This window comes from Balaenoptera acutorostrata, chromosome 3 (assembly GCF_949987535.1).
Source record: "Balaenoptera acutorostrata chromosome 3, mBalAcu1.1, whole genome shotgun sequence".
NCBI classification, from domain to species: domain Eukaryota; kingdom Metazoa; phylum Chordata; class Mammalia; order Artiodactyla; family Balaenopteridae; genus Balaenoptera; species Balaenoptera acutorostrata.
The window spans coordinates 87,397,762-87,423,075 of record NC_080066.1 but is presented as its reverse complement, the minus strand read 5'-3'; the positions used below and the strand labels follow the sequence as shown (position 1 = coordinate 87,423,075).

The 25,314-nt window shown below is 36.2% G+C and overlaps 1 protein-coding gene across 6 annotated transcripts in view; it reads left to right on the top strand.

Annotated features, from left to right (window-relative positions):
* The window catches only part of DTWD1 (DTW domain containing 1), a 55,188-nt gene that overhangs the window by 115 nt on the left and 29,759 nt on the right, over positions 1–25,314 (top strand). Inside the window, exons 1-6 of one of the 6 annotated variants that reach the window (XM_007170421.3) lie at positions 5–584; positions 4,251–4,569; positions 8,824–8,967; positions 10,929–11,178; positions 19,851–19,957; positions 21,054–23,567. In XM_007170421.3, coding sequence (XP_007170483.2) covers positions 4,306–4,569; positions 8,824–8,967; positions 10,929–11,178; positions 19,851–19,957; positions 21,054–21,110 — 822 coding nt within the window. In that variant the 5' untranslated portion in view covers positions 5–584; positions 4,251–4,305 and the 3' untranslated portion in view covers positions 21,111–23,567. Of the gene's footprint in view, positions 1–4; positions 585–985; positions 1,099–4,250; positions 4,570–8,823; positions 8,968–10,928; positions 11,179–19,850; positions 23,568–25,314 lie in introns of those variants that run through there. The other 5 variants (XM_057544149.1, XM_057544146.1, XR_009007713.1 and 2 more) reach the window with 5 other exon arrangements.

Below are 25,314 nucleotides of genomic sequence, written 5' to 3'. Positions count from 1 at the left end.
GCCACCGAGCTCCCTCGTTTGGGTCTCCGCGCCTCTGTGGGGACCAGCCGTCTGGCCGGAGCCCGGCAGCTGCGGGAGTGGACGCTCCTTGGCCGGGCCCTGCCGGAGGTCGTGCCGGGTGTCGCTTTGTGAGCGGGGACCTGGTTTCTGCGCGGGCGCTTGCATTTTTAAGATCTTGCGGGCCCTCTGGGAAAAGGGTGCCCAAATTTTCCCTAAAAAAATTTTTTTTCAGTGCATTCCACCCCGAGAAAAGTCTGTCCAGGCAAAGTTAGTCCCCTAGGAACCCTATTCTTTATTTTTTAGTGTTTGGAGTGGTTTGTGGGGCATTGGTTATCAGGGAAGGAGAAACTTAGTACAGACATAGTGTGCCATGCAGTGTATTTAAAATATTAAGGTTATGATTACATAATAAGCAAAGAGGCTGTTCCTTATGTCTGAATTATTTGGGGGGAATGTAGGATAAGTCAGGAAGTATATTAACACTGCAAGCTGCCAGTTCCACGAAGTTGGATGATAAAATCGCTGCTCGAAACCACAATATTTTAAGAATTACTTCTGTCGGAGCCCCAATGTACCATGAAAAAGTAAGGCAAGACAGTCTTTCTACCACATGTTGGGTGGTGTGTATGGAGGGTGCTGTTAACCTGTATGAAAAAGTTGGTACCTTGGGTTTTTAAACATGGATGTTGGACCTGTACATATGTGACCAGGTTCTTAAAAATAGGGGGAAAAACATTGAAGTGGGTTTTATCTAGTACTGAATTGGCCCAAAGTACAGGATAGGGGAGTTTTATATAATGTTCCATTGGGAAGTGAGTCAACTTGTAGCTAGGAGCCTTTTCCATTTTTATTTTAGAAAAAAAAAAAAAAAATCTGCCAGGCTGCTAATTCTGCCATGCTGCAGATGGCCCATAAAGGTTTGTCAGATACTTCAGTAGCAGGTGCATAGTGGATACTTCTTTTTCAGAATGGTTTTGATTTAGTTAACAAGTATTTGTTGAATTCCTCATGCTGCCCTAAGACATAGGAATAGGACAGATCCGTAAAGAATTCTGCTCTTGGAGAGCTGACTGCTAGGAGGGATAGTTTCACTAAAAGGTAACTCCAAATTAAAGTACATTTTTCCTTAAGTATGTGGAACTAGTAATAAGTGCATGAAAGTAAAGAGGTGTAAGAGATTGCCATGGGCCATCTAGAGTCCTGACTTTGAGACTAAAAATAGAGGATTATGTGCAAGGTGGAATTGATACAACTTGATAGAGTAATTAAGTTGGGGGGTAAAGAGGGTAGAAGGAGAAAAAAATTAATTTGTTTTCAACCCAGGTTGCAGAATGATGGGTGAACCATCAAGGTAAAAATATTTGTTAATTTCTTAGGAATAAAGTTTTTTAATGTTTTCTCAGTAATCCCCACCACTTCACTTGTATTTCCCACACATATTTGATGTTAACAAGTATGTTTTGAAAGTTCTGAATCATCATGTTTGCAACAAATGATTTGTACATATTAGAGACAGGCTGTTGATTAGGTCAGGACAGATATCCTGGTCATATGGTTTTAGAGACCTTTGGAGGGAACCTTCCCTAACTTGGAACTGCCCGCCTCTTCTGTGTAGCCACCTCAGCCATAGGTGAGAGTGTGTAGGCGGGGCAAGGCGGGGAGCCATAGGCATTTCCCTTTCACTGTCTTAAGGTATTTGTGTTGTCTGATTTTTGTAGAGGAAGGACATTTTATATAAGGCTTTGCTGATATTCATTTAGTTATATGGATGGAAGTCCAAGTGAAATATAGGGGGATATTTCTGAGGCATCTCAGGAGGAGTGCACTTTGGGGCTCTAGAAAAACTCACCAGCAGTTTTTCATTGAATGTCAGGCAACCACATTGACTTTCACGACACCCTTGGGGACTGCATACTTCCCCAGTAGGCCTGGTATGGCAGCACATGCAAACCCCTACATAGCTACTGGAATACCCAGAGAAATGGAGTCAGGTTGAATTAGACCACTCCAATTTCTTTTTTAGGTTGAGCCCCATGACCTGGATAACTCAAGACTTAGCCTAAAAATGTTTTTAAGAACCTCAGGCAACACCAGAACAAACCCAAACCAAGAGGATTTAGGTATCAATTAACTTCCTAAGTGTGGTGATGAGACCTGTTGGCTTGTGAGAGCTGACCTTTTGTTGGCCAACAAAGGATTTGTAGCTCCGATTTCTGGAGACTAATAGGATCTCTTCCCAGTCTTTTAAGGCTACTCCTGTCCTTAGAATGAATTTTTTTTTTTTTTAATATTACATTCATGGTAGAGTTTTATTTATTTATTTTTTTGGCTGTGTTGGGTCTTCGTTTCTGTGCTAGGGCTTCCTCTAGTTGCGGCAAGCGGGGGCCACTCTTCATCGCAGTGCGCGGGCCTCTCACTATCGCGGCCTCTCTTGTTGCGGAGCACAGGCTCCAGACGCACAGGCTCAGCAGTTGTGGCTCACGGGCCCAGTTGCTCCGCGGCATGTGGGATCTTCCCAGACCAGGGGTCGAACCCGTGTCCCCTGCATTAGCAGGCAGATTCTCAACCACCGCGCCACCAGGGAAGCCCTAGAATGAATTTTTGATCTTAGGCAAGATTTCTTTACCCAGATTTGTAGATGGACTCTAGAAATCTGCAAACCACCTGAAATTGTGTGCAAAATATTGTGTCTCTAAGTTCATTTTCCTAGAGATAAGGTCGAAGACTGTCATGCAATGTTAAAAGGATCTGAGCCTCAAGAAAAGGTGGCAGCTTAATGTCCTGCACTTTCCCAGTCATTGAGGGCATATTGACAAAGATAAAAGCCATTTTTAGGTAGATGATTTGGAGTGGAGGTCAGATAATGTTTTCCATTTGTGAGGCAAGGAGAAGGGGTTGGATCATCATTTTCAAATATCACTTTCTCTGAGCAACCCAAAATGTAAACCTGTACCTAATCAGTACACGTCAAAAATATTTATTGTATTTTGGCTTTCCCCTTGGGTAAATTTGGCAAGTATATTTTACTTTTCCTTCGATGACTAGCATCTTTTTTCTTTGTACTTCCTTATTTGGGTCTTAAGCTCCCTGCGATTTACAATCTATAAAAAGCTCCTGATGATTAATTAAATTAGTATCACTAACTTCTTGTCAGTAAATTATGTTGTATATTATGTTCCACTGGACTCTGTTCACTTTCTATTTGGGAGACCACAGAAAGTTTTCTGTTGCAGTCACAGCGTTTCTCCTGTCAGTGTTTGTACTCAAAGTGCCTGGAGTCTCATAGTTAAACACCACAATGCCATAAGGCTTTAGAATATGAGAATCATTTTACAGCTTTGGAATGCATATCAAATCAAAAGGGCCCCAGTCTCTTTTCTCCCTCGAAGTATATTGTGCTTACAAAATATTTGAATAACAGTTTTGGCAGCCATCATCCTTCTTTGAAGGAAATATTTAAGTGGGAAAATTACTATTTTACCTCTAGAACTGAAGAATCTGAATGGTATATATTTTTGAAAAGCAGTGTGAATTCTTAGAGTGGGTGAACACTGATGTTACTCTGTAAAATTTTAACATTTATAAGATTACACTTTAATCTTTATATATATGCATATATCTTTATATATAGTCATCTATTTCACCTTTTGGGATATTTTACAAGTTATAATTGGTAATGAATGCCTCTCATTTTAATGGATGTTTAGTTATATTTTTATGTGTTTTAATTTATGTTGGAGAAGACTACATCTTTTAGAACATAACCAACTAAATTTTACTGATTTCACTGGAACCTTGTATTTTCATTAGCATTCAGACTGAGATGTGATATCATGTAATATTAATTGAAAGTCAGAGCTTACAGGGTTGAATACTCTCCTGGCTGATACTAACATTAAAACATTACATTCCTAATAAACAAAATTACTGTTTCTGGAACAAAAATAGTCACTGAAAAATAGATCGTTCATACCTAAACTTTATATTTGAAATAATTTTTCTAGGCAAGAGCCTTCCTATTTTTATGGAGGGAATAGCTTAAAAGGGTAATTTATTGTTTTGAATTTATTGCTTTTTAATTTTATATTTTAAAGCATGCTAATTTAGTGGTTTAAAAAACTTATTAACGTTTGTTAATAAATACTAAAAACAACACACAGTTGTGAATTAAATTGAGTAATTTTTTTTGGTAGAAACAGTGAGTAAAATGTTTTCTGTTTTTTATTTTGCCCCCCACTTTTTTTTTTCAGTGCATCTATGATATGTGTTTTAGAAATAAAAGTTAAACTTTGGTTTGAATGAAAAATGTCTCTCAACACACCTATATTTCTCAAAGAAAGGGAAGAAGATAATTCAAAATTTGTGGAAATACAACAGTCACAAACTACATCCATAGCTGCAGAAGATCCTCTTCAAAACTTATGCTTAGCATCTCAAGAAGTTCTTCAAAAAGCTCAGCAAAATGGAAGATCAAAATGTCTCAAGTGTGGTGGTTCAAGAATGTTCTACTGCTATACATGTTATGTCCCAGTTGAGAATGTACCTATTGAACAGATACCACGTGTGAAGGTTGGTGAGAAATTTAATTGTTTGGAAGTAGGAAAATAGATTTTCAAAACACGTCTTATATATACCTACTCTAATATAACTGATAAGCTTGATAAATGATATCATTATGAAAATGAATTATATTAATAGAAAGTTTAATCCTGTAGACTGGTAAACCTATATTTTTTTTCCTCGTCTCTAGAAAAAGAGGCACACGTTGCCAAAACACTTGAATCTGAGATGAATGCTCTTGTTTTTAATGAAATCAGTTACTTTTTTAAATTAATGATTATAATTCATTTACTACATAGGAAAAAACGTGGTATAAACTTGAATACTACAAGAGACAAGTTTACAGACTGCATGAAGGAGCCTCAAAAACTACCTCAAGGGCCTTGGACTACCCTTTGAGAAAACATATCCTGAAGGAACTAGGGTTGATTTTTGCTTAGGCAAAATCATGAGTTTAGCCCCATTCTGTACGTGGAGATGGAGCACATGTCAGTGACCAAAACTAAACAAAACTAAAATTGAAAAGACTAAGACCTACTCATTGGGCTGTGTTATAATTGTTGTGATTTTAAGCCAGATTTTAAAAATTGATTTGAATTGATTGCTTACCTTATACTTGTTGCTTACCAAGACTATTTTTGAGTAGATAAAAGGTCTGTAGACCATCATGTCTACGTAATCAAAAAATTTATTATGTGTATGTTAACTTGCCTAACAGTGACCTGAACTTTAGGAGTAAATCAAATAGTGTATGAAATTTGACTGCTGCCTGTTAGGACTTTAAAGAGACCAAATCTACACATGGACTCATTAGAACTTGCCAGTAAGAAAATAAGTTGTAACTATATTTAAAGATATTTAATGTGGTGATTTTAAGGTTCATTTAAATTTTCAAGTAAGAAAAATACTTTAACACTCATATTTTGTTACTTGAATTGTAGTTTAGCCTACATGTCACCTTGGCAAGTCCATGGTCTGCTTAGGGGTCTCAGATCACTCTTATAGGCTATTGGAAAGTTTACTGGCAAGAATAAGTAAGAATGGAATCCAATCAACTTCACAGTTACCTCAGAAAAACTGAGAGCCTGAGGACAATAATTCTTTTTAAGTTGCCATTATCTTATAAGAATATTACATTTTGAAGTATAGTTTTGGAGGTATACACAGAATCATTTCATCTTCTATTTATGTCATAGCCACATATAGGAAACATCCCATTAAAAGTTTTATCTTAAGATATATTTTGTTCAAAAGGATTGAAGATCAGAATAATAAAAGTTAATAATATATTGGCAGAGCTAATGTTTTCATAGGAATTTAATAATTGAGGATTATTTTTCAAATCAGTGGTCTGATGTCCACTATTTAATCAAAATGACTCAAAACACTATGCCAAGAGTTTGATCAACTCTAAATGGCCTACTGGATGGTGCTGAGTTTTCTGAAGTGTTTTATTTTAATTGCCAGAAATAAAATTTTGTATGTTAATATAAATACTAAAATACTATTACTATTAGTAGTAATAAAAACTCTACAAAATTTTCTTTCTAATTTCTACTTTATTTTTATTTTTACAAATTGTTTAGCATTTGCTTTTAGGTAGCCTGCTTGGGAAGGGAAGATGACTACATAATGAGTAAGTACCTCCCAAGCTATAAATTTTAGTCTAGGGATAAAATTCATAAATATGTATCTTCTTAATGCAGAGTATAATTTTTTAAATGTCGTGACAAAGCAAAGGTAAAAGGTGCTCTTGGTTTTTTTTTTAAAAAGGAGAAAAAAAACCCATAAGATAAAAGAAAGTTTCAGCTCTATTAGAGTCCTAGAATTGAGAAGACTCTCTTTGGGAAAGTTGATAATCACATGGAAAAAGGCTTAGGTTTTTCTGCTAATGGCATTTTGATAAATTTGGGCAGAAAGATTTGTGGTAAATCTCTTACAGGAAACATAGATGTTAGAGAACAGATTGATCTTCTTTAAATGTTTGAAAACAGAACATCTCTACTTGAACTCAGTCTGGTCAACTCTAGTGGTATTACTCTGCACCCTGTCATTATTTAAGATGTATCTTCCCTTAAAATGTGTGAACTAGAGCACAAAAATATATTTACCTATTTCCATGATTTGACCCGTGTCCGGCCTTTTGTTTCATAGTATCATAACTCTCAGGCTTACTCAGGGGTAACTAAAGATACCTAGACTGGCACCCAGGAATACTTCTTGAGCACAAATTTTGCATAATTGTTTTAAACTTGTAGATGTTAAGTCCATAATAGCTAGGTTCATGATTTGTAAAATACATTAATAACATTCAGTCCTGCATTTTTGATTTAAATGATGTCCTTCAGAGATAGCCAGCTGATCAGAAATGTTGGTGATTACCTTTGGAATTTTCAGCTCTCCTCATCAGCCGTATTAGAAAGTCAGTTTCATTAGTATTAGAATACTTTGTCATGACCTGCTTTCTTTTTCTTCTTTCCTCTTTCCTACCTTACTTGGGCTAAGATAATGCTGAGCTGGTACTGAGAGACCCTGGGGAAAGGGAATGTAGTATCAGCTGGGACTGAGCATCATGAGGAAAGTCTGATGTAGAGTTCAGCCAGAGGTAGACTGATGTAAAATCATTTGTGAACTGCCTACTTAGATGGCAAATTTTCTGTAACTAGAAGTTGGTTTGATGATTTGAAGCAATTGGCTCCAACTTATAAATGATCACTAGGCCTAAGTGGGAGGGTAGGAGACATGGGGTTTGAAACCCTAGGTTGAAAACTACTTGGGATATTTATGGCCCTTCTAGGGTATATACTGTCCTCTTTCCATATAATCATCCTGAAAGATAAACTATGTACCGTTGGGGTCATCTAGTAGCATACAGCAACTGCCCCTTTAAAAAATAGTTCTGGAGTTAATGATACACACAGCATGGATGAATCTCACAATAATTATTCTAAGTGAAAGCAGATGAAAAGAGTACATATTTTATGATCTCATTTATACAAAGTTCTAGAAAATACAAACTAACCTACAGTGGTAGCAGATCAATGGTTGTCTAAGGACTGTGGGTGGTAGTTGATGGGGAAAATGGGAAGGAGGGAGGCACAGGAAGACTTTTGGGGGTGATGGATTTGTTCATTATCTTCATTGTGGTGATGAGTGCAAAGGTGTAACATGTTAAAACTCATTAGATTGTACACTTTAAATATGTTTAGTTTATTGTATCAATTTTATCTCTTTAATAAAGCTGTTTTAAAAAACAAGAAAAATAGTTTTGTAACTATTTTGTAACCAGGGTAAAATAGCTATGTGCCCCAGGGTAAATGCCTAGATTCTTGCCTTCTAGTGTGGGATGGGAGCTGGAAGAATGCTTATCATAACAAATAAGTCATTTGACCTCTACAGCAAAGAATCCATCTCAGAGAGTTTCTTATATATAATGGAGATATGACTTGTCTTTTATTTTCATAATCATGGCTGAATTCAGGACTTGTACAAGCATTATACAGAAAACTAAACCAAACAAGTCAGTGAAATAATAGAAAAATCTAACTCAAGAAATTTGCAGATAATATTATTTTTGCACAGAGACAGGACATAGTTCATAGTAATTAAATAATGAAACCTTAAGGAAAATAGGCAAAATGATTTTGAAGAGAGCTATTTCTTATATAAAGAGTGTACCTCCTAGAACCATTCTGTTACTGTTTTTTCCAGTTAATAATTAATTTCACTTGTGCTGTTAATTATGCTGAGAATCATGATGTTAAAATAAAAGATAATACCTTTGACCTCAGAAGATGTTTAAGGAACAAAATTTTAGCTTGAGTTTTAGATCTAAAGCTTTTGCCCAAACTTATGTTTCCTTTTAATATATTGTAAAATTAATAGACCTAAAAGTTTATAGGAATTATAAAAAATGTTCTTGGCACAGATATTGAAATGCAAAGAATATGACTCAGTGCCAATGTGATTTAAATGAAAGTGACATTGGAACATTGCTATAAGAGAAGATTCTATGTTAAATGAGTTGAAAATAGTTGTTCTAGTACATGATTAACAATATTGAGGAATAAATTTGTGTTTCCTTTATGACTGTTACCATTCTTAGTATTTGTTATAGAAAAGTATGACTTTTCAATCCATAAGTGTATTTATAGGATCTTAGTGTGAGCTTGCTATTTAAGCTTTAAAGACCATTTTTGTTAACGTAAAAATTAGAATTTTTATATTTGTTTTGTTCATTTGTCTTTTTTCTTTAAATTTTAGCTTCCATTGAAGATTGACATCATTAAACATCCAAATGAAACAGACGGCAAAAGCACTGCTGTACATGCAAAACTCTTAGCACCTGAATTTGTGAATATTTATACATATCCTTGTATTCCAGAATATGAAGAAAAGGACCATGAAGTAGGCAGCTTATTTTTTTTTTACAACTTTTCACATTGAATCAAAAAATGAATTTTAAACCCCATTGCCTTTCTGAACTTACTTGAACATAATTTAATATTTTGTTTAGTGATCTAGGGTTAAATCTTATATAGCACTAAACAACGCACAGTTTACTTCATCATTGTCTTCAAAGATCAAATGATCCTAGATGTTGAGCTTTTTTGAGTCTGTCTTTCTACTTTTTATTGTTTGTCTGCATTATTTCTTCAGGTTTTTACTCTTTGCCAATACTACTAGGCCTGCTTTTACTTTTCTCTCCTCTCCATTCTCCTGCCTATACTACACATAGATAGTCTAATTTGGTACAAACTGAGAAACCAAATTACAAACGTTGTTGGAATTTCTCCAGAAGAAGAAGAGACAGACTAAGGTAGAAGGATTTTTAGAAATTCTCTCTAAATTAAAAGCATTAGTACATGGCCTTTGTAATATTTCTTTTGGCTGCTCAGAGGCCTTCCTTGCTCATTTCTAGATGCTTAATTGGTTTTCACATAGTTGAAATGGTTACGTTAGTGACAACTGGTCTTGTTGAAAAGTGATGTTGCAATAGATCTCAAAAAACTAGGGCTTGAATACTTCTGAAAGAAGCACATAAACCCTTTTCGGTCTCTTGGGGGAACATTTGTTGGTATGGTTAATTTGGAAGCAAAATTAAAAATACATTCATTTGTTCAAGGAAGAACTTGGTAAGTTTGTCCTTTCCTATCAATATATTTATATTTTTTGGTTGAGTTTATAGAAAGTTGTGTTTGTAAATAATATATGAGTTTCGGATCTAGGAATATATTTGTATTTCCTTCTCTGGTCAGCTAGGTTATCATCTATGTCAATTAAATAGAACACAGTGCTAGGTAATATAAAAAGATGTGACATGCTTATAGTCCAAGAAAACCAAGAAGCCCTGGACTTTGCTTACTGGGTATGGGGGAAATGTAGGCATGCATCGTGAATGTCTGAAAAACTTTTATAATGTCGAAGTTTATAAATTCAAGATTTAAAAGTTTATTTTAATATTTATTTTTTCATATTAAAAATGATACATTTTCATTCAAGAAAACTTGGGAAATAGAGAAACGTATGGAGGATAACATCCGTGATGCTATCAACATTTGTTCATTTAACAGATATTTACTGGGTGCCTGCTTTGTGGCAGGAGTTTTTATACTTTGGATATACAGTACAGTATATAAGGTCTCAGTAAAAACATGCTGAAAGAAAGGAGGTGCCACAATTTACTGAATTATTCCTTGAAAGTTAGATTTCTTTAGTTTTAGTTTTTCACTGTAATAAATATACTTTAACAAATATTCTGGGCATTGTGATTATGTGTGTGTTTAGAATTATTTTATTAAGATAAATTCCCCTATGTGAAATTATTTGACCAAAGGGTATGAACATTTCAAGACTCTTGACTTAAATTGCCAAATTGCTTTCACAAAGAGTTATACTATTTAAACCTGATGTCAGTAATGGCTGTAAAGGCCTATTACACCATTTCCTCACCAGCATTGGCTGTATCATTTGTTTTATCGTTGCTTATTATATAGCTGAAAATGGTATTTAATTATTGAGCACTTTTCAATGGTTCTTTTACAAAGTACCCCATACTTTGCCTTTTATCTTATGAAATATTATAGAATTTAGTTTTTTGATTTAAGGTACAGTTAACTGAGCTTCTCTCAATAGGTGAATAACTTATTTTGAAGTACAGAAATAATTCTAGGTAGTATATTATGATTATAAATTACTAGGGAAGAGCCAAAAACTTTACCATATATATTAAAGAGGCACATATAATAGAACCTAATGCTTGTTTCTCAGATACTCAACATATGTTTTCCTCTTAAAGTTATAAGTCAGAATTTATTAATTTTAAAGATCATAATAGCACAGTACTAACTTAAGCTTCTTTGCTTTAGGTTGCACTTGTTTTTCCTGGACCTAAGTCTGTTTCAGTAAAAGAAATTTCTTTTCATCTCCAAGAAAAGATTCAAAATAATGTTGGAGGCAAAAATGATGACCTTGACAAGCCATTCATTAAACGCAAGAAAACTGAAGAACAGGATTTGAATGACAGCAAGTGCAAAGACACAACACTGAAAAAAATTGTATTCATAGATAGCACCTGGAACCAAACAAACAAAATATTCACTGATGAGAGACTGCAAGGTAAGAAAAAAAATGTTGCATGTTTTTGATTGTTCCGTCCCCCAACTTTCATTTCAAAGAACTTCAAACCTACAGATGTATTGCAAGAAGAGTTGCATTGAATACACATACATTTTGCCACATTTGCTTTATTTTTCCTCCTCTGTTATATGTATGTTTGTGTACTTAGATATCATATATGTTTTTGGTTGAACCATTTGAAAGTAAGTTGCAGGCTTTGCAATACATCACCTTTGAATACCTAAGTGTACAACTTTTAAGAATAATTGTATAATCACTATACCGTTATCACTCTAAGAAAATTAACAAAAGTTCTGTGATATCTAATATGCAGTCCATATTCATATTTCCCTAATTAACCCCAAAATATCTGTTGTAGCTCTTTTCCTCTGATGCAGCATGTAAACTCAAATTGCATTTGGTTATTATGTCTCTTTAGTCTCTTTTAATGTAGAACAGTCCCCTGTTTTTGTTTTTCATGACTTAGACTTGTGTGAAGAGGATAGGTCAATTGTCTGAATGTTTCAATATTGGATTCAGTTTAAATATTTTTGCAAGGATACTTCAGATAAGGATAAATACAGGGTTGTCCATGACAATTCCAGTTTATATCTATTGTTTTGATATAATTATTAATAGCATCCCCTTTCACTCTTGGAAATGAAGCTGTTTGGCTGATTAATTATATGGTTACCCTATTCATAGCTCAGGTTGTATACATCAGATCAGGAGGATATAATGTAAGTTGTTCCATTACTGCTGATAACTTTAATTCCTTGATTAAAGTGGTGATTGCCAAATTACTCCATTATAAAGGTTATTTTCTTCATTGAAATTAGTAGTAATCTGTGGGGTGATGCTTTAAGATGGTGAACTATTTCCCAACTGCTTTTTACTGAGTGGTTTTAGTATTTATTGATGACTGTTGCCTAAATCAGTAATTACATTATGGATTACAAAATGATGAAATTTTAATATTATTATTTCTTCTACATTTGTTAGCTGGCATTCTTATGTAAAGAAGAGCTTTTCTTTTTTCCCTCTCTTCTTTTTTTCTCTCTCTCCCAACCCCTTTTTGAGATCACTGTGGTCTTATGGATTTCCTTTTAATTCAGTGTATTATAATGTATCATGATTGTATTCTTTTTGATGCCCAAATAGTCTAAAATTTTGCTATTGGGAGCCCTTCAAGTCCTTTGTGGCATGGCCTCATTAGTATTTCTGTTACAACAGGATGGCCCAAGTTCACTTGTACTTTTTTCCTGCCCCAGATCTAGAATTAATTATTTGAAGGAGCTGTGGTCCTTTTAGTGGGGAATGGTATTAGAAACCAAGATCTGGTAAATTTATTACTGCTTGGATGTCATTGCTTCAGTGGACAGAGCCAAAAGAAATAAATAGATATATATTATGAGTTCACATGGATAGTTCCAATTCAGATTTAACATTACTTTCTTTTGTTTTATGTTTGTATCTTTTTCTCTTAGAGTGAAAAGCTTAGTGTCTAATAATAATGTTTTTAAAAAGTTGCTTTACTTGCCCAATAACACAACTAGTAATATGAAGGACATTACTTGTCTTGTTCCCTTGCACCTTACTCAGTTCTTCAGTCTTTTTCAGTAGTTTCTCTAAAAACTTTAGGTTTATTTCTAGCTCTTTGATGGCTTTATTTGTGTACCATGTATGATTAGAAAGCAAAAGAGCTACCCAGTTGGTATTAGGCAGTTTCCAAAACAGTTTCAAACTGGGAGAGCTTCTCCCAGGCAATTGTTAAAAATATCCATCCTCTAGAAAAGAAAGTTTATGACACTTTTTGGAATCCTGTGATAATTAGTCCCAAGCTAAAGTGAGCGACAATGCTGGATTTAACTAGCTTAATTTATATAGTTTATACCTCTTGAAAACAGCATACATGTTAGAAAGATTGCTTTGTCATTCTAATTCTGTGTGCTTGGGTGTATGTGTGTGTGACAGATAGGCAGAGAGGTAGAGACAAAGAAATGTGTGTGTGTGTGTGTGTGTGTGTGTGTGTGTGTGTGTATGAGAGAGAGACAGAGACAGAGAAAGATGACCGAGCATAAGATTTGCAGCGTTGTTGCTAATGTTTAATAGATGAAACCCTAAAGTCCCGCTCTTTGGAGTACTGCCTGCCATGTTACCTTGGATGGTTACAGCAGCAAGTTACTCCTCAGTTTGAAGATTTTCCTGAGCCTTTCCTTTAAATTATTTTATATGGTAATTGAAAAGGTCAAGTGAAGAACATAAGTGATAACACTTGAAAAAATTGTAAAAGGAACTATTGAGGTACAATTCAAATGTTTCCAGCCGTTGTGCTTAAGGCTTCAAATCACATTTGTACAAAAAATTTCTATTTCTCAGATCACATAGAAAGTATCATATATTTCAGTTCTGTCCTACATCAAAATTTTAAAAGGGATTTCTTAAATCCTTCAAAATCATGAAGTAAATGGATTTCTAGAGTCAGTCTTCTCTGCATGCCCTATTTCACCCCCTGCCTCTTCTGGCTCCTCATTGCACCACAGGAAATATTTAGGGCTTGGCATATTTATAATCTCTACATATGTGAAATACCAGTTTCCAGATAAGCCAAGTTACTTCCACAAGAAACAGCCCTTTTTTGTTATAAATCATTGCCATTAGGTTTTAAAACGTTTTATCATTTGATAGGATTAAGCTGAACAAACCAACTCTAAACCTCAGTTTAAACCCTCAAATGTAGTGTATTGGAATGTTTGTTTCTGTTATCTTATTATGAATGTTGAGATTAAGAATCCCCTTAACAATGTAACATACTGTTTTGCCAGACTTTACAGACAGAGAACTGTGGATGTTTTACTGCTGTCAAAATAAAACATTTGAAGTTTGAGTGCCTAATTTAATCATAAAATATAAGCCTACAAGTGAAAAATGGCATAACATCCTTGAAGATCCACCATAGAAAGGCTTGGGGGAATGCAGTGGGGAAGGATGGTTTCTTTTTGTTGGAGAAGGAGTCAAAATTGTTAAAACTAGCATTCATCACTTCAATAAGGAGTGCTGAGAAAACTGGAGAGCTACATGTAAAAGAATGAAATTAGAACATCCTCTAACACCGTATATAAAAATAAACTCAAAATGGATTAAAGACTTAAATGTAAGACCAGATACTTTAATAAAGGAAAACATAGGCAGAACACTCTTTGACATAAATCAGAGCAATATTTTTTTGGATCCATCTCCTAAAGCAAAGGGAATAAAAGCAAAAATAAATAAATGGGACATAATTAAACTTAAAGGTTTTATACAACAGAGGAAACCATCAACAAAATGAAAAGACAACCTACTGAATGGAAGAAAATATTTGCAAATGATATGACTGATAAGGGAGTGATAGCTAACATATATAAACAGCTCATCGCATGAAAAAGCAAATAATCTGATTAAAAAATGGACAGAAGAACTGAATAGACATTTTTCCAAAGAGGTAATACAAATGGCCAACAGGCACATGAAGTGATGCTAGTCATTAGGGAAATACAAATCAAAACCACAATGAGATATCACCTCACACCTGTCAGAATGGCTATCATCAAAAAGAACACAAATAGGGCTTCCCTGGTGGCGCAGTGGTTGAGAATCTGCCTGCTAATGCAGGGGACACGGGTTCGAGCCCTGGTCTGGGAAGATCCCACATGCCACGGAGCAGCTGGGCCCGTGAGCCACAATTGCTGAGCCTGCGCGTCTGGAGCCTGTGCCCCGCGACGGGAGGGGCCGCGATAGAGAAAGGCCCGCGCACCGCGATGAAGAGCGGTCCCCGCACCGCGATGAAGAGTGGCCCCCGCTTGCCGCAACTGGAGAAAGCCCTCGCACGAACCGAAGACCCAACACAGCCAAAAATAAATAAATAAATAAATAAATAAATAAGAAAATCCTTTAAAAAAAAAAAAAAAAAAAAAAAAAAAAAAAGAACACAAATAACAAATGTTGGTGAGGATGTGGAGAAAAGGGAACCCTCGTGCACTGCTAGTGGGAATGTAAATTGGTGCAGCCACTATGGAAAACAGTGGAGGTTTCTCAAAAAACTAAAAATTGAACTACCATATGATCCAACAATTCCACTCCTGGGTATATATTTTAAAAAAACTAAAAACACTAATTGAAAGACATATGCACCCCAGTGTTCATAGCAACATTATTTACAATTGCCAAGATATGGAAGCAACCCAAGTGTCCATCAACAGATGAATGGATAAAGAATATGTGGCATGTATGTATATATATATATACACATAAACACACACAAACATACACACACAATAGAATACTACTCAGCCATAAAAAAGAATGAAATTTTGCTATTTGCAGCGACATGGATGGACTTGGAGGGCATTATGCTAAGGGAAATAAGGCAGACAGGGAAAGACAAATACTGTATGATATCACTTAGATGCGGAATCTAAAAAATACAACAAACTAGTGAGTATAACAAAAGAGAAGCAGACTCACAGAGAGGACAAACCGATGGTTACCAGTGGGGAGAGAGAAGGGGGGGAGGGACAATAGAGGGATAGGGGAGTAAGAGATACAAACTATTAAGTATAAAATAAGCTACAAGGATATATTGTAAAACACCGGGAATATAACCAATATTTTATAATAACTATAAATGGAGTATGACCTTTAAAAATTGTGACTCACACATAATATTGGACACTTGTAACATATAATATCATATGGCATACTTCAATTAAAAAAAGATTTGCTCTTTTTAGATTAAATTATTATTTAGTTTTGCTTTTTTTGACCTGTATGTGGTTTTCTCAGGACTCAAATTGTAAACTTACCATTTTGTTTCTAAATTTATAGCTATAGTTTATTCATTTTCACTGCTTTGTAATATCTGATTGTGTGAATATACTACAGTTTATTCAGTCTCCTGTTGGTGACACAATTGAATTATTTCTAGTTTTTGCTGTTACACACAGTGCTACTATGAACATTCTTGCACATGTGCAAGCTTCCTCTAGGAAACGTACCTAGAAGTGGAATTGCTCTGTTGTTACGTATAAGAATGTTCAGTTTTACGAGACAATGCCACCTGTTTTCCAAAGTGTGGGTATACAAATTTATACTCCCATAATTAATGTGTAAGAGTTCCCATCGATCATAATCCCTCCTAACATTGTCTTGCCAAATGTTTGATTTTTGCCAATAGAGTGGGTATAAAGTGGTATCTCATTGTATTGATAATTTGCCTTTCTCTAATTACTAATTGGATTGAGCATCATTTTGTTTGCTTATTTGGCCATACACATGTCCTGTTCTATGAAATATCTATGTCCATCTTTCTAGTGTTTTGTTTTTCTTTTCTTATTGATTTGTATGAATTCTTTATATATTCTAGAGTATAGATAATAATGTTTGAAATATCTTCTTGCAGTTTGTGGCTCCTCTTTTAAATTTCTTTATCTTTTGAGGAACCGAAATTCTTAGTGTAGAATTTATCAATCTTTCATGTTTACCACTTTTGTGTCTTTTAAAAATCCTCTCTACCCCAAGATATTTATAATAATTTGTTCATAGATGTAAAAAATATTTTCTGTGTATGTCAGATGTGTTTCTTCCTTTTCAGTTCTTGTGCATCTAATTAATTTATTATTTTTGTATTACTGTGTTAACTAAGACCTCCAGTGCAGTATTGAATGGAAGCCTTGTGGAGGTCATCCCTGTTGTATTTCAATCTGATAATCATTGTCTTTTTTTTTTTTTTTTTTTAAATTATTAGCACCTTTACTTATTATTTATTTATTTATTTATTTGGCTGTGTTGGGTCTTCGTTTCTGTGCGAGGGCTTCCTCTAGTTGCGGCAAGTGGGGGCCACTCCTCATTGCGGTGCGCGGGCCTCTCACTATCGTGGCCTCCCTTGTTGCGGAGCACAGGCTCCAGACGCGCAGGCTCAGTAGTTGTGGCTCACGGGCCTAGTTGCTCCGCGGCATGTGGGATCTTCCCAGACCAGGGCTCGAACCCGTGTCCCTTGCATTAGCAGGCGGATTCTCAACCACTGCGCCACCAGGGAAGCCCTCATTGTCTTTTAAATGGCAGGTTTAGTCAGTTTATATTTGCTGTGAGTATTGATTTATTTGGACCTATTTCTATCATCTTAATTTTATTTTTATTTGTCTTGCTCTTTACTACTTTTTTCTTTTCCTGGCTTTTCTTTGATTGATTGAGTTTTTATTTTTCATATTCCATTTTTTAATATTCCTATTTTTGTTCTTTTAGGGAATTATACTATGCACATGTAACTTAAAAAAATTCAGTCAAACAACATTTTACCTCTCCTATTGAACACTGTAAGGGCTTAATACACTTAAGCTTGATTCATCCCCCTCCTAGTTATTGTTATTTTCTTCATTATTTTTTGTTCCGTCATTTATTTTCAGGCCACAAATTAGATACTATTATTGTTTTCCTTTAATACTGGCATCATTTCTTTGGATTTGCATAGATGTTTACCATTTTCTTTGCTCACCATTCTTATAACTCAGACTGTTTTTTCTGAAATACATCTAGAAATCCCTTCCATTGGATCTCCAGTTGGTATATGTTTATTGGCATATTTTTGTTTGTCTATTAATATTTTTCACTCTTGTTCTTGATGTATAGTTCTGCTGGGTAGGTAATTTTAGGTTGCCAGTTATTTCCTCTTGGCACTTTGAAGATTTTATTCCAGAGTCTTCAATATTTTATTGTTCCTAATAAAAAGTCTCCTGTCATTTTTTTTTTTTAACTAATTTTTATTTTTGGCTGTGTTGGGTCTTTGTTGCTGCACGCGGGCTTTCTCTAGTTGGCGGTGAGCAGGTGCTACTCTTCGTTGTGGTGTGCGGGCTTCTCACTGCAGTGGCTTCTCTTGTTACAGAGCACGGGCTATAGGTGTGCAGGCTTCAGTAGTTGTGGTGCATGGGCTCAGTAGTTGTGTCACGTGGGCTCAGTAGTTGTGGCTCACAGGCTCTAGAGCGCAGTCTCAGTAGTTGTGGCGCATGGGCTTAGTTGCTTCGCGGCATGTGGGATCTTCCTGGGCCAGGGATCTAACCTGTGTCCCCTGCATTGGCAGGCGGACTCTCAACCACTGCGCCACCAGGGAAGTCCCTCTCCTGTCATTTTGATTACCTTTCTTTGGTATATGATCTGTCTGTTTTCAATGGCTACTTTTAAAATATTCTCTTTAGTCTTGCTCTTTTGCAGTTACACTACTATAAGAAGGATCTCTGCACTGATTTCTTTGTATTTATCCTCCTTGAGATACATTATGTCATGTATCTGTGACTTTGCATTTTTTAAAATAGTTTCTGAAACAGTCATAGGCATTATCTCTTTAAATGCTATCTCTCGGGCTTCCCTGGTGGCGCAGTGGTTGAGAATCTGCCTGCTAATGCAGGGGACACGGGTTCGAGCCCTGGTCTGGGAAGATCCCACATGCCGCAGAGCGGCTGGGCCCGTGAGCCACAATTGCTGAGCCTGCGCGTCTGGAGCCTGTGCTCCCAACAAGAGAGGCCGCGATAGTGAGAGGCCCGTGCACCGCGATGAAGAGTGGCCCCCGCTTGCCACAACTAGAGAAAGCCCTAGCACAGAAACGAAGACCCAACATAGCAATCAATCAATCAATCAATCAATAAAAAAAAAAAATAAATCTTTAAATGCTATCTCTCCTCCATTCTCTTTGCTGTCTCCCACAGAACTCCTATTAGATATATATTTGATCCTTCATATCTCTTAATATCTTGGTATGTTTTAATATTATTTATTTCTTGTCATTCTCTGCCACATTTCTTAGGTAGCTGTTAGGTTAAAGTGAGGCGTGATAGTAGGAAATCATTGATGACTCAGAGGTTCCTAATCTGGGTCAGTGGGCCAATTTTGATATTATCTTCTTCACTTTTATTTCTCACTTTAAAATAAAATACGATTTTTAGAAAGTATTTGCAAACTAAATATAATGTGAGTCTGAGTATTGGTCTAAGGTACTAAAAGCATTCTAGGTTTGTATGTTGACATCTGATTTGTAAGAGATGAGAGTACTATTGTATGATTTCATGAGTCACTTCCTCTTTAAATATACAGGAGCAAGGCATTAGCTGACTGTGTTATTGAGTCTCTGAAACACAGATGTGACAGCTAATGAAACAGCTCTAGGTACTCTGTTCATGAACATATAGCCAAAAAGTGATAATCCAGAAGTAGTTTTAACAGTATTAAGGACCATTAACCTGCCTACCTGGTCTCAGTGAATTTCAGAACAATATTTTAAATGTCAGTTTATCAAGGAAATGAAACTCTTCTGAAAATTGGTGAATTTAGTCCTGTCACAGATTAAAGTCAAAAAAGACACTGGCAAGTAGAAGACAGAAAGAGTTGAACATCTTAAATGTTAACTACTTTTAACCCATTTGCTACAGGTCCAAGACTTATAGATAACTGTCATGGATAAGATTTCATCCTGTGTTTTATATTGCTTCCGTATATACCTTAATGCATTTGAGAAAATATCCTATTTGGAATTGGGATTGAAGGAATTTAAAGAAAATCCTTAAAGTAATTAAGGGAAATTATTATTGTACCACACCCTGTGGTTAACAGGAAATATTTATACTTCTCTTATTTGTTTTTGGCAGGGTTGCTACAAGTTGAGTTGAAAACAAGAAAAACTTGCTTTTGGCGCCATCAAAAAGGAAAGCCAGATACCTTCCTTTCCACAATTGAAGCCATTTACTACTTTCTGGTAGATTATCATACTGATATTTTAAAAGAGAAATACAAAGGACAATATGATAATCTTTTATTTTTCTACTCTTTTATGCACCAGTTGGTAAAGAATGCCAAATGCCCTGGAGGCAAGGAAACAAGAAAACTTACCCATTAGTTTTTAGGAAGTCACTTAATGTAATTTTATTTTGCTAAAATCAATAAAATTATAACTGTGCTTTGTTTATTCCTAGGAAATATTTCTGTATAATGTCTGTAAGACCACTTGAAAAAATAAGGTTTTATTTATTTTACTTCATATTTTTTAAAATGAAGTTATTTCTAAGGGAGTTTTCAGAGATAGTGCTGACTGAAAAATTCATTTCAGAAGTTATTTGCTCAAATTTGGCATATCTCAATTTTATTACCATAGTTTAATATAATAACGTGTTGTATTTATATATATGTAATTAGATATAATTAGATATTTGTTTAGAGATCTTCATATCTTTCCACCTATACTCACAGAATCTCCTCAAGTAATTTGTTTAAGGTTAATGGCAAACATGGGCAGAACTAGAAATGTAGCTCCAGTCCCATAGGGCTATTTCTTCTTAAGTCCACACTGTCTGTGGTGGAAATGTGTTGCTTTTTTCATCTGCCTGGCATCTTTTTTAGGGAGAAATTGCTAGCAATCATGTCCTATCATAGGGATGGACATATGACCCGGTTTAGCAAGCAAAGTGCCTAGTGATTGATCCAGGGATGAGCACATGTCCCAACATCCTTCTTGATAAGTGATATGGATGCTCTAGGAGATAGGGTTTATTTTTCAAAAAGCAGTGGTTAAAAGCACAGACTCTAGAGCTAGACTGTCTAAATCTAAGTCTCAGCTTTCTTTTTTCACCTACCAGTCATTTGTCAGTTTCTTCATTTCTGAAGAGATGGTAATACAGTAGCTATTTTAGGATTATGGTGAGGTTTAACTGAATTAATGTATCTAAGGGGCTTTCAACAGCACCTGGCATATACTAAGTGCTATAAATGTGTTTACTCTTTTTATTATTTTATGAAATTGTGAAATAAGCATGATGTATATAATCCTAGAGCTACTGGTGACATCTCTGCTGCAGGTGGCAAGAACTTGCCTTAGAATGAAGCCAGCAAAAGAAAGCAGAGTGGAGAGATAAAAAGACTGAGTCCTGAGGACATCATTTAATCATCTAATCTAGCTGCTTGTGAATGGAACCCTACTGTGCTGAATAGCTTCTGTTTGCCCTCTGGATCCACCCTCCACTCTTTCCCATTCTGCTCTCTGCTCTGTGAGGTAGGTCCCCTTGACCACTGGCTTTTGCTTGGGATCAGCAAATGGAAGCACCGTAGGAGATTGGAGGTTGAAAGGAAAATGAAATTGTTTATTTATTTCCCTTGCTCCTTTCCTGCCAGGTCACCATGGGTTGGGTGTGTCCTTCGACTGAAGGTCATCCTATCAGGCATCCCTTTCCCAGCAGTTATTCCAGTTAACTTCAGGCCCATGCTCCCTCCGTTTACCCCTTTTCACTTATATCGTAATGAGTCCAGGGTATTAATAGCCCCAGCGTAGGTCAGTGTACCTTGCTGGTTTTCCTAAACCCTGCCTATACCTTTGTAAATAGTAATTTTATTATATTTTTCTCAAATGTCCCCATTTGAAGTTGCCCTCTTTCTGGGACACTGACTGATAAATTTCACCCATGTGGGTGCTAGAAATAACAGTACATTTCCCAAAGTATACTCAGTGGGACACGTGTTTTTATGAATAAATGAGTTATTGGTAAAATTTGTTTGCTGCACCTTATATTCCCCTGTTAGAGATTCAAAAGGCACAAAATGAAAGTGCTGAAAAGTCCTGAAATAAACATTTTGAACTTTATTTTAGTTAGTATTTCTTAAACTTATTTGAATAAGTAATGCCTGCTAACATACTGTGGAAATAGAACATTTGAAACATTGTAATTTAGAGCAGTCCCTGATTAATATATATGTGGCAGTTGAGGCCTAAAGAGATTAAGTAACTTGCCTATAAGGTCACACAACTAATTAGTGGTAGAACCTTATCTAGAATCTAGGACTTCTGATTTGTTTCAGTGAGGTCACCATTTTATTATGCTTTTCATTAAAAGGAATATAGATTATATAAGGTTTGAACATTATTAGTCCCATACTCTTAGCCAAATAAACAAGCTGACTTGCCTATTAGTTAATAGGCAATAACTGGCTAGCAGTTATTTTTCAAGAATGGAATTAAAATGGATTTCTTCATGTTTAGAACTTGACCTTGGGAACAGAAGAAGGCCTGAATTGATTTAAGCAGGCCTCAAGTTGGATTTCTCTGGGCTAAATTTGAACTTTCCTGAGCCAAAATCTATTGCCATTTAACTGGCTCTCCAAACCAACAAAATATAATTGTTAAAAGGGAGAGGGGGAAAAAAAGAACTCATTTGCCCCTATCTTACAGCTGTCTTAAGAAAGATGACCCATATACTCCATAAGAGCCTAATTTATAACTAAGGCCAGAAAAATCTTAAGTTTTTCCCCCCAAGTAATAATAATACCTGTTTGAACAATGAATTGTCTGTACTTGTCTTGTTTTTCTTTGGTATGAAAGACTGTAAAAATGACAGTAGTTTTTTACTCCTCCCTGTATTCTTTTTTTCATGCTCCTTTGAAGTACATTCTCAAGTACTTTCTGGGCCATATGTATTTCCAAACATCTGGTGTATTGCCACTTACTCTTGTGCTACTGCTGTCACCATAAACACATACATGTCTGGGTTAGCCTCCTTGAGGGAGAGACATGCATGAAGCAGAGCCAGGTTACCCTGGTCACCCTAGCTAAATCCTGTCTTCGACTGGCTGATAGCCAGTCAAACCCCAGGTATGTGAACCATCCCAGCCAAGATCAGCAGAACCACCTAACTGACACCTATCTGATTCCAGATTTGTTAGCAAGGGATGTCCATTGTTATGCCTCTGAAGCTTTATAGCTATTATTATACAGCATTATTGTGCCCATAGATATCTCACCTTTGGATATAGTATCAGACACACCTTCCTCAAGTGCCTTCTCACATTCTTGGCCCCACTGTTTCCTAGGCCACCAACCACTTTGCCATAGCTACCACCCTACATAGTGACACATTATTAGCAGGCTGGAGTGATTCTTCTGCCTGAGCTCAACTAGCCACGTGCTCAGAATCTCTGGCCCATCCCAACGCTTCTGGACTCAAGGAAGCATCATGCCACAGGGTTTCCCCAGTGATTGTCAAAAGGGCTAGATGATGCAATCTGGAAGAGCAGTGAAGTTAACTGTCTGGAAAACTTGGATCAATGGACTAGAAGAAGCCATCAGACAAATTCCTCTCCCTTCTCATGGACGATTTTGAGGCATAGTTTTTCACCCTCCTGCCCAGAGATGTACCATGTAGCTAAACAACTGTACTTACCAAATTATCAGCAGTGTCTCTTCATGGCTTTTCATGAAACAGAAACCAAATGCTATACATTAATTTATCAATTTGCATTTGCTCCCAGTCTCTGCTAGCCTTACTTCCTTACTCTCACCAGCCTGGATTGCCCCTTCTAATAAAGTAATAGATTTAATTTTTGCCTGAGGCTCTCTTTTCTAGAGAAGCCAGGTGGTTTAGTCTGTATTTGGTGAGGAAAGCAGATTCATTAAAGTAATACATGAATGAAGAGGTTTAATAAAGGAATTGGGGTTCACCCAAATATGGGAGTTGCTGGGGAAATAAAGGTCTGGAAGACCAGCAGAAGAGGATTAGAGAAACATTCACTGACTAGTTTGGCCCGAGACGCTCAAAGTACTCATGGCTTAGTTTGTAGAAATGTATATGTATTGAATATATCGCTTTTCTAATTTCCTTAATCTTTCTAGTAGCCCTTTGATTCAGCTGAAAGGCATCTCTTTAACTCCTTCAGAGGTTGTACAAAATGAGTGTATAGTTAGACCTTACTTGGTCTTTTACTTGAGGCCATCATAATGACAATACCCTGGATTTGTTCTTTGTCCTAAGGTTATATTTAATGATCAAACATTTGATTTGGTGAAAAACAATTTCATTTTCCAGTCTAGGCTCTATATTCCCTCTCAATAATATTTGCATTACCACTTCCTTATTTTTGAGTTTGTCTTAGAGTACCTTATAAATTGCAGTGAATAGCAGCCAGCTTATTCTTTCAAAATTCTGCCTCAAAATTTCACCCAATGCCATGAAGGTATTAGGTACATTTTCTGTCTTCCATGTTACTGCAGGTGATAATTTTACCACACTTTTGCCTCCAAATACTGGCAATTAAAAGACCCTAGTGTGGGGGCCCCTTAACCAGTCTCAGCCGCCCACCCACAACCCCCTGTGTCCAGTATCCTGGATGATAGAAACCAGTTCCACAGAGAGAAACAAAACAGTAAAATAAACCAGGAACAACTCTTCACTGAAATGTTCCCTGAGTCATCAGCGCTGCAGACACAACACGGGTTCTTCAGCATCAGGTTCAAAAGTCAGGGCTCCGGGTCACAAAAAATGTGGCCCCTTACCACCTCCTCAGTGGAAAGAACTGTGTGTGTTTTCTTTAGGGTGATACAAATAGCACACTGAAGCTGCAAACATTTAAATGCACACAGGCTGTTAAGAGTTGTAAACTTCTTGAATCCAGGCAGAGAAAACAACAGCCCCCAAAGGAGAAAAAGTTTACTCACCCATAAAGTTCATGAGTAAGGGAAATTTTTAATTTGTACATTATTTATAACTGTGATTAACTACTTGGTCACCTGAATAAAAGGTTGTATAGGAAAAAAAAAAGACCCTAGTGAAAAGTTTGGCTAAACACTCAATGAGCCTGCAGTGAAGACCACCACCCATCAATAACACTTGGTAAAAGACTCCAAATTAGAAAAAGGGGGGGAAATCCAAAGGAAACAGACAAGCAGAGAATGAAAGGGAAAAAAAACCTAAATATCTTCAAAAAAAAGAAACTATATTGTATTTACAAAACAAGAATGGGATAGTATGAAAAAGAACAAGCACTAGACAAAAAAGAGATCCTGGGGAGACCTTCAAGATGGTGGAGGAGTAAGAGGTGGAGACCACCTTCCTCCTCACAAATACATCAGAAATACCTCTACATGTGGAACAACTGCTACAGAACACCTACTGAATGCTGGCAGAAGACCTCAGACTTCCCAAAAGGGTCTTGGTGCTCCGACCGGGTGTCAGGCCTGTGCCTCTGAGGTGGGAGAGCCGAGTTCAAGACATTGGTCCACGAGGGACCTCCTGGCTCCATTTAATATCAAATGGCGAAAGCTCTCCCAGAGATTGCCATCTCAACACTAAGACC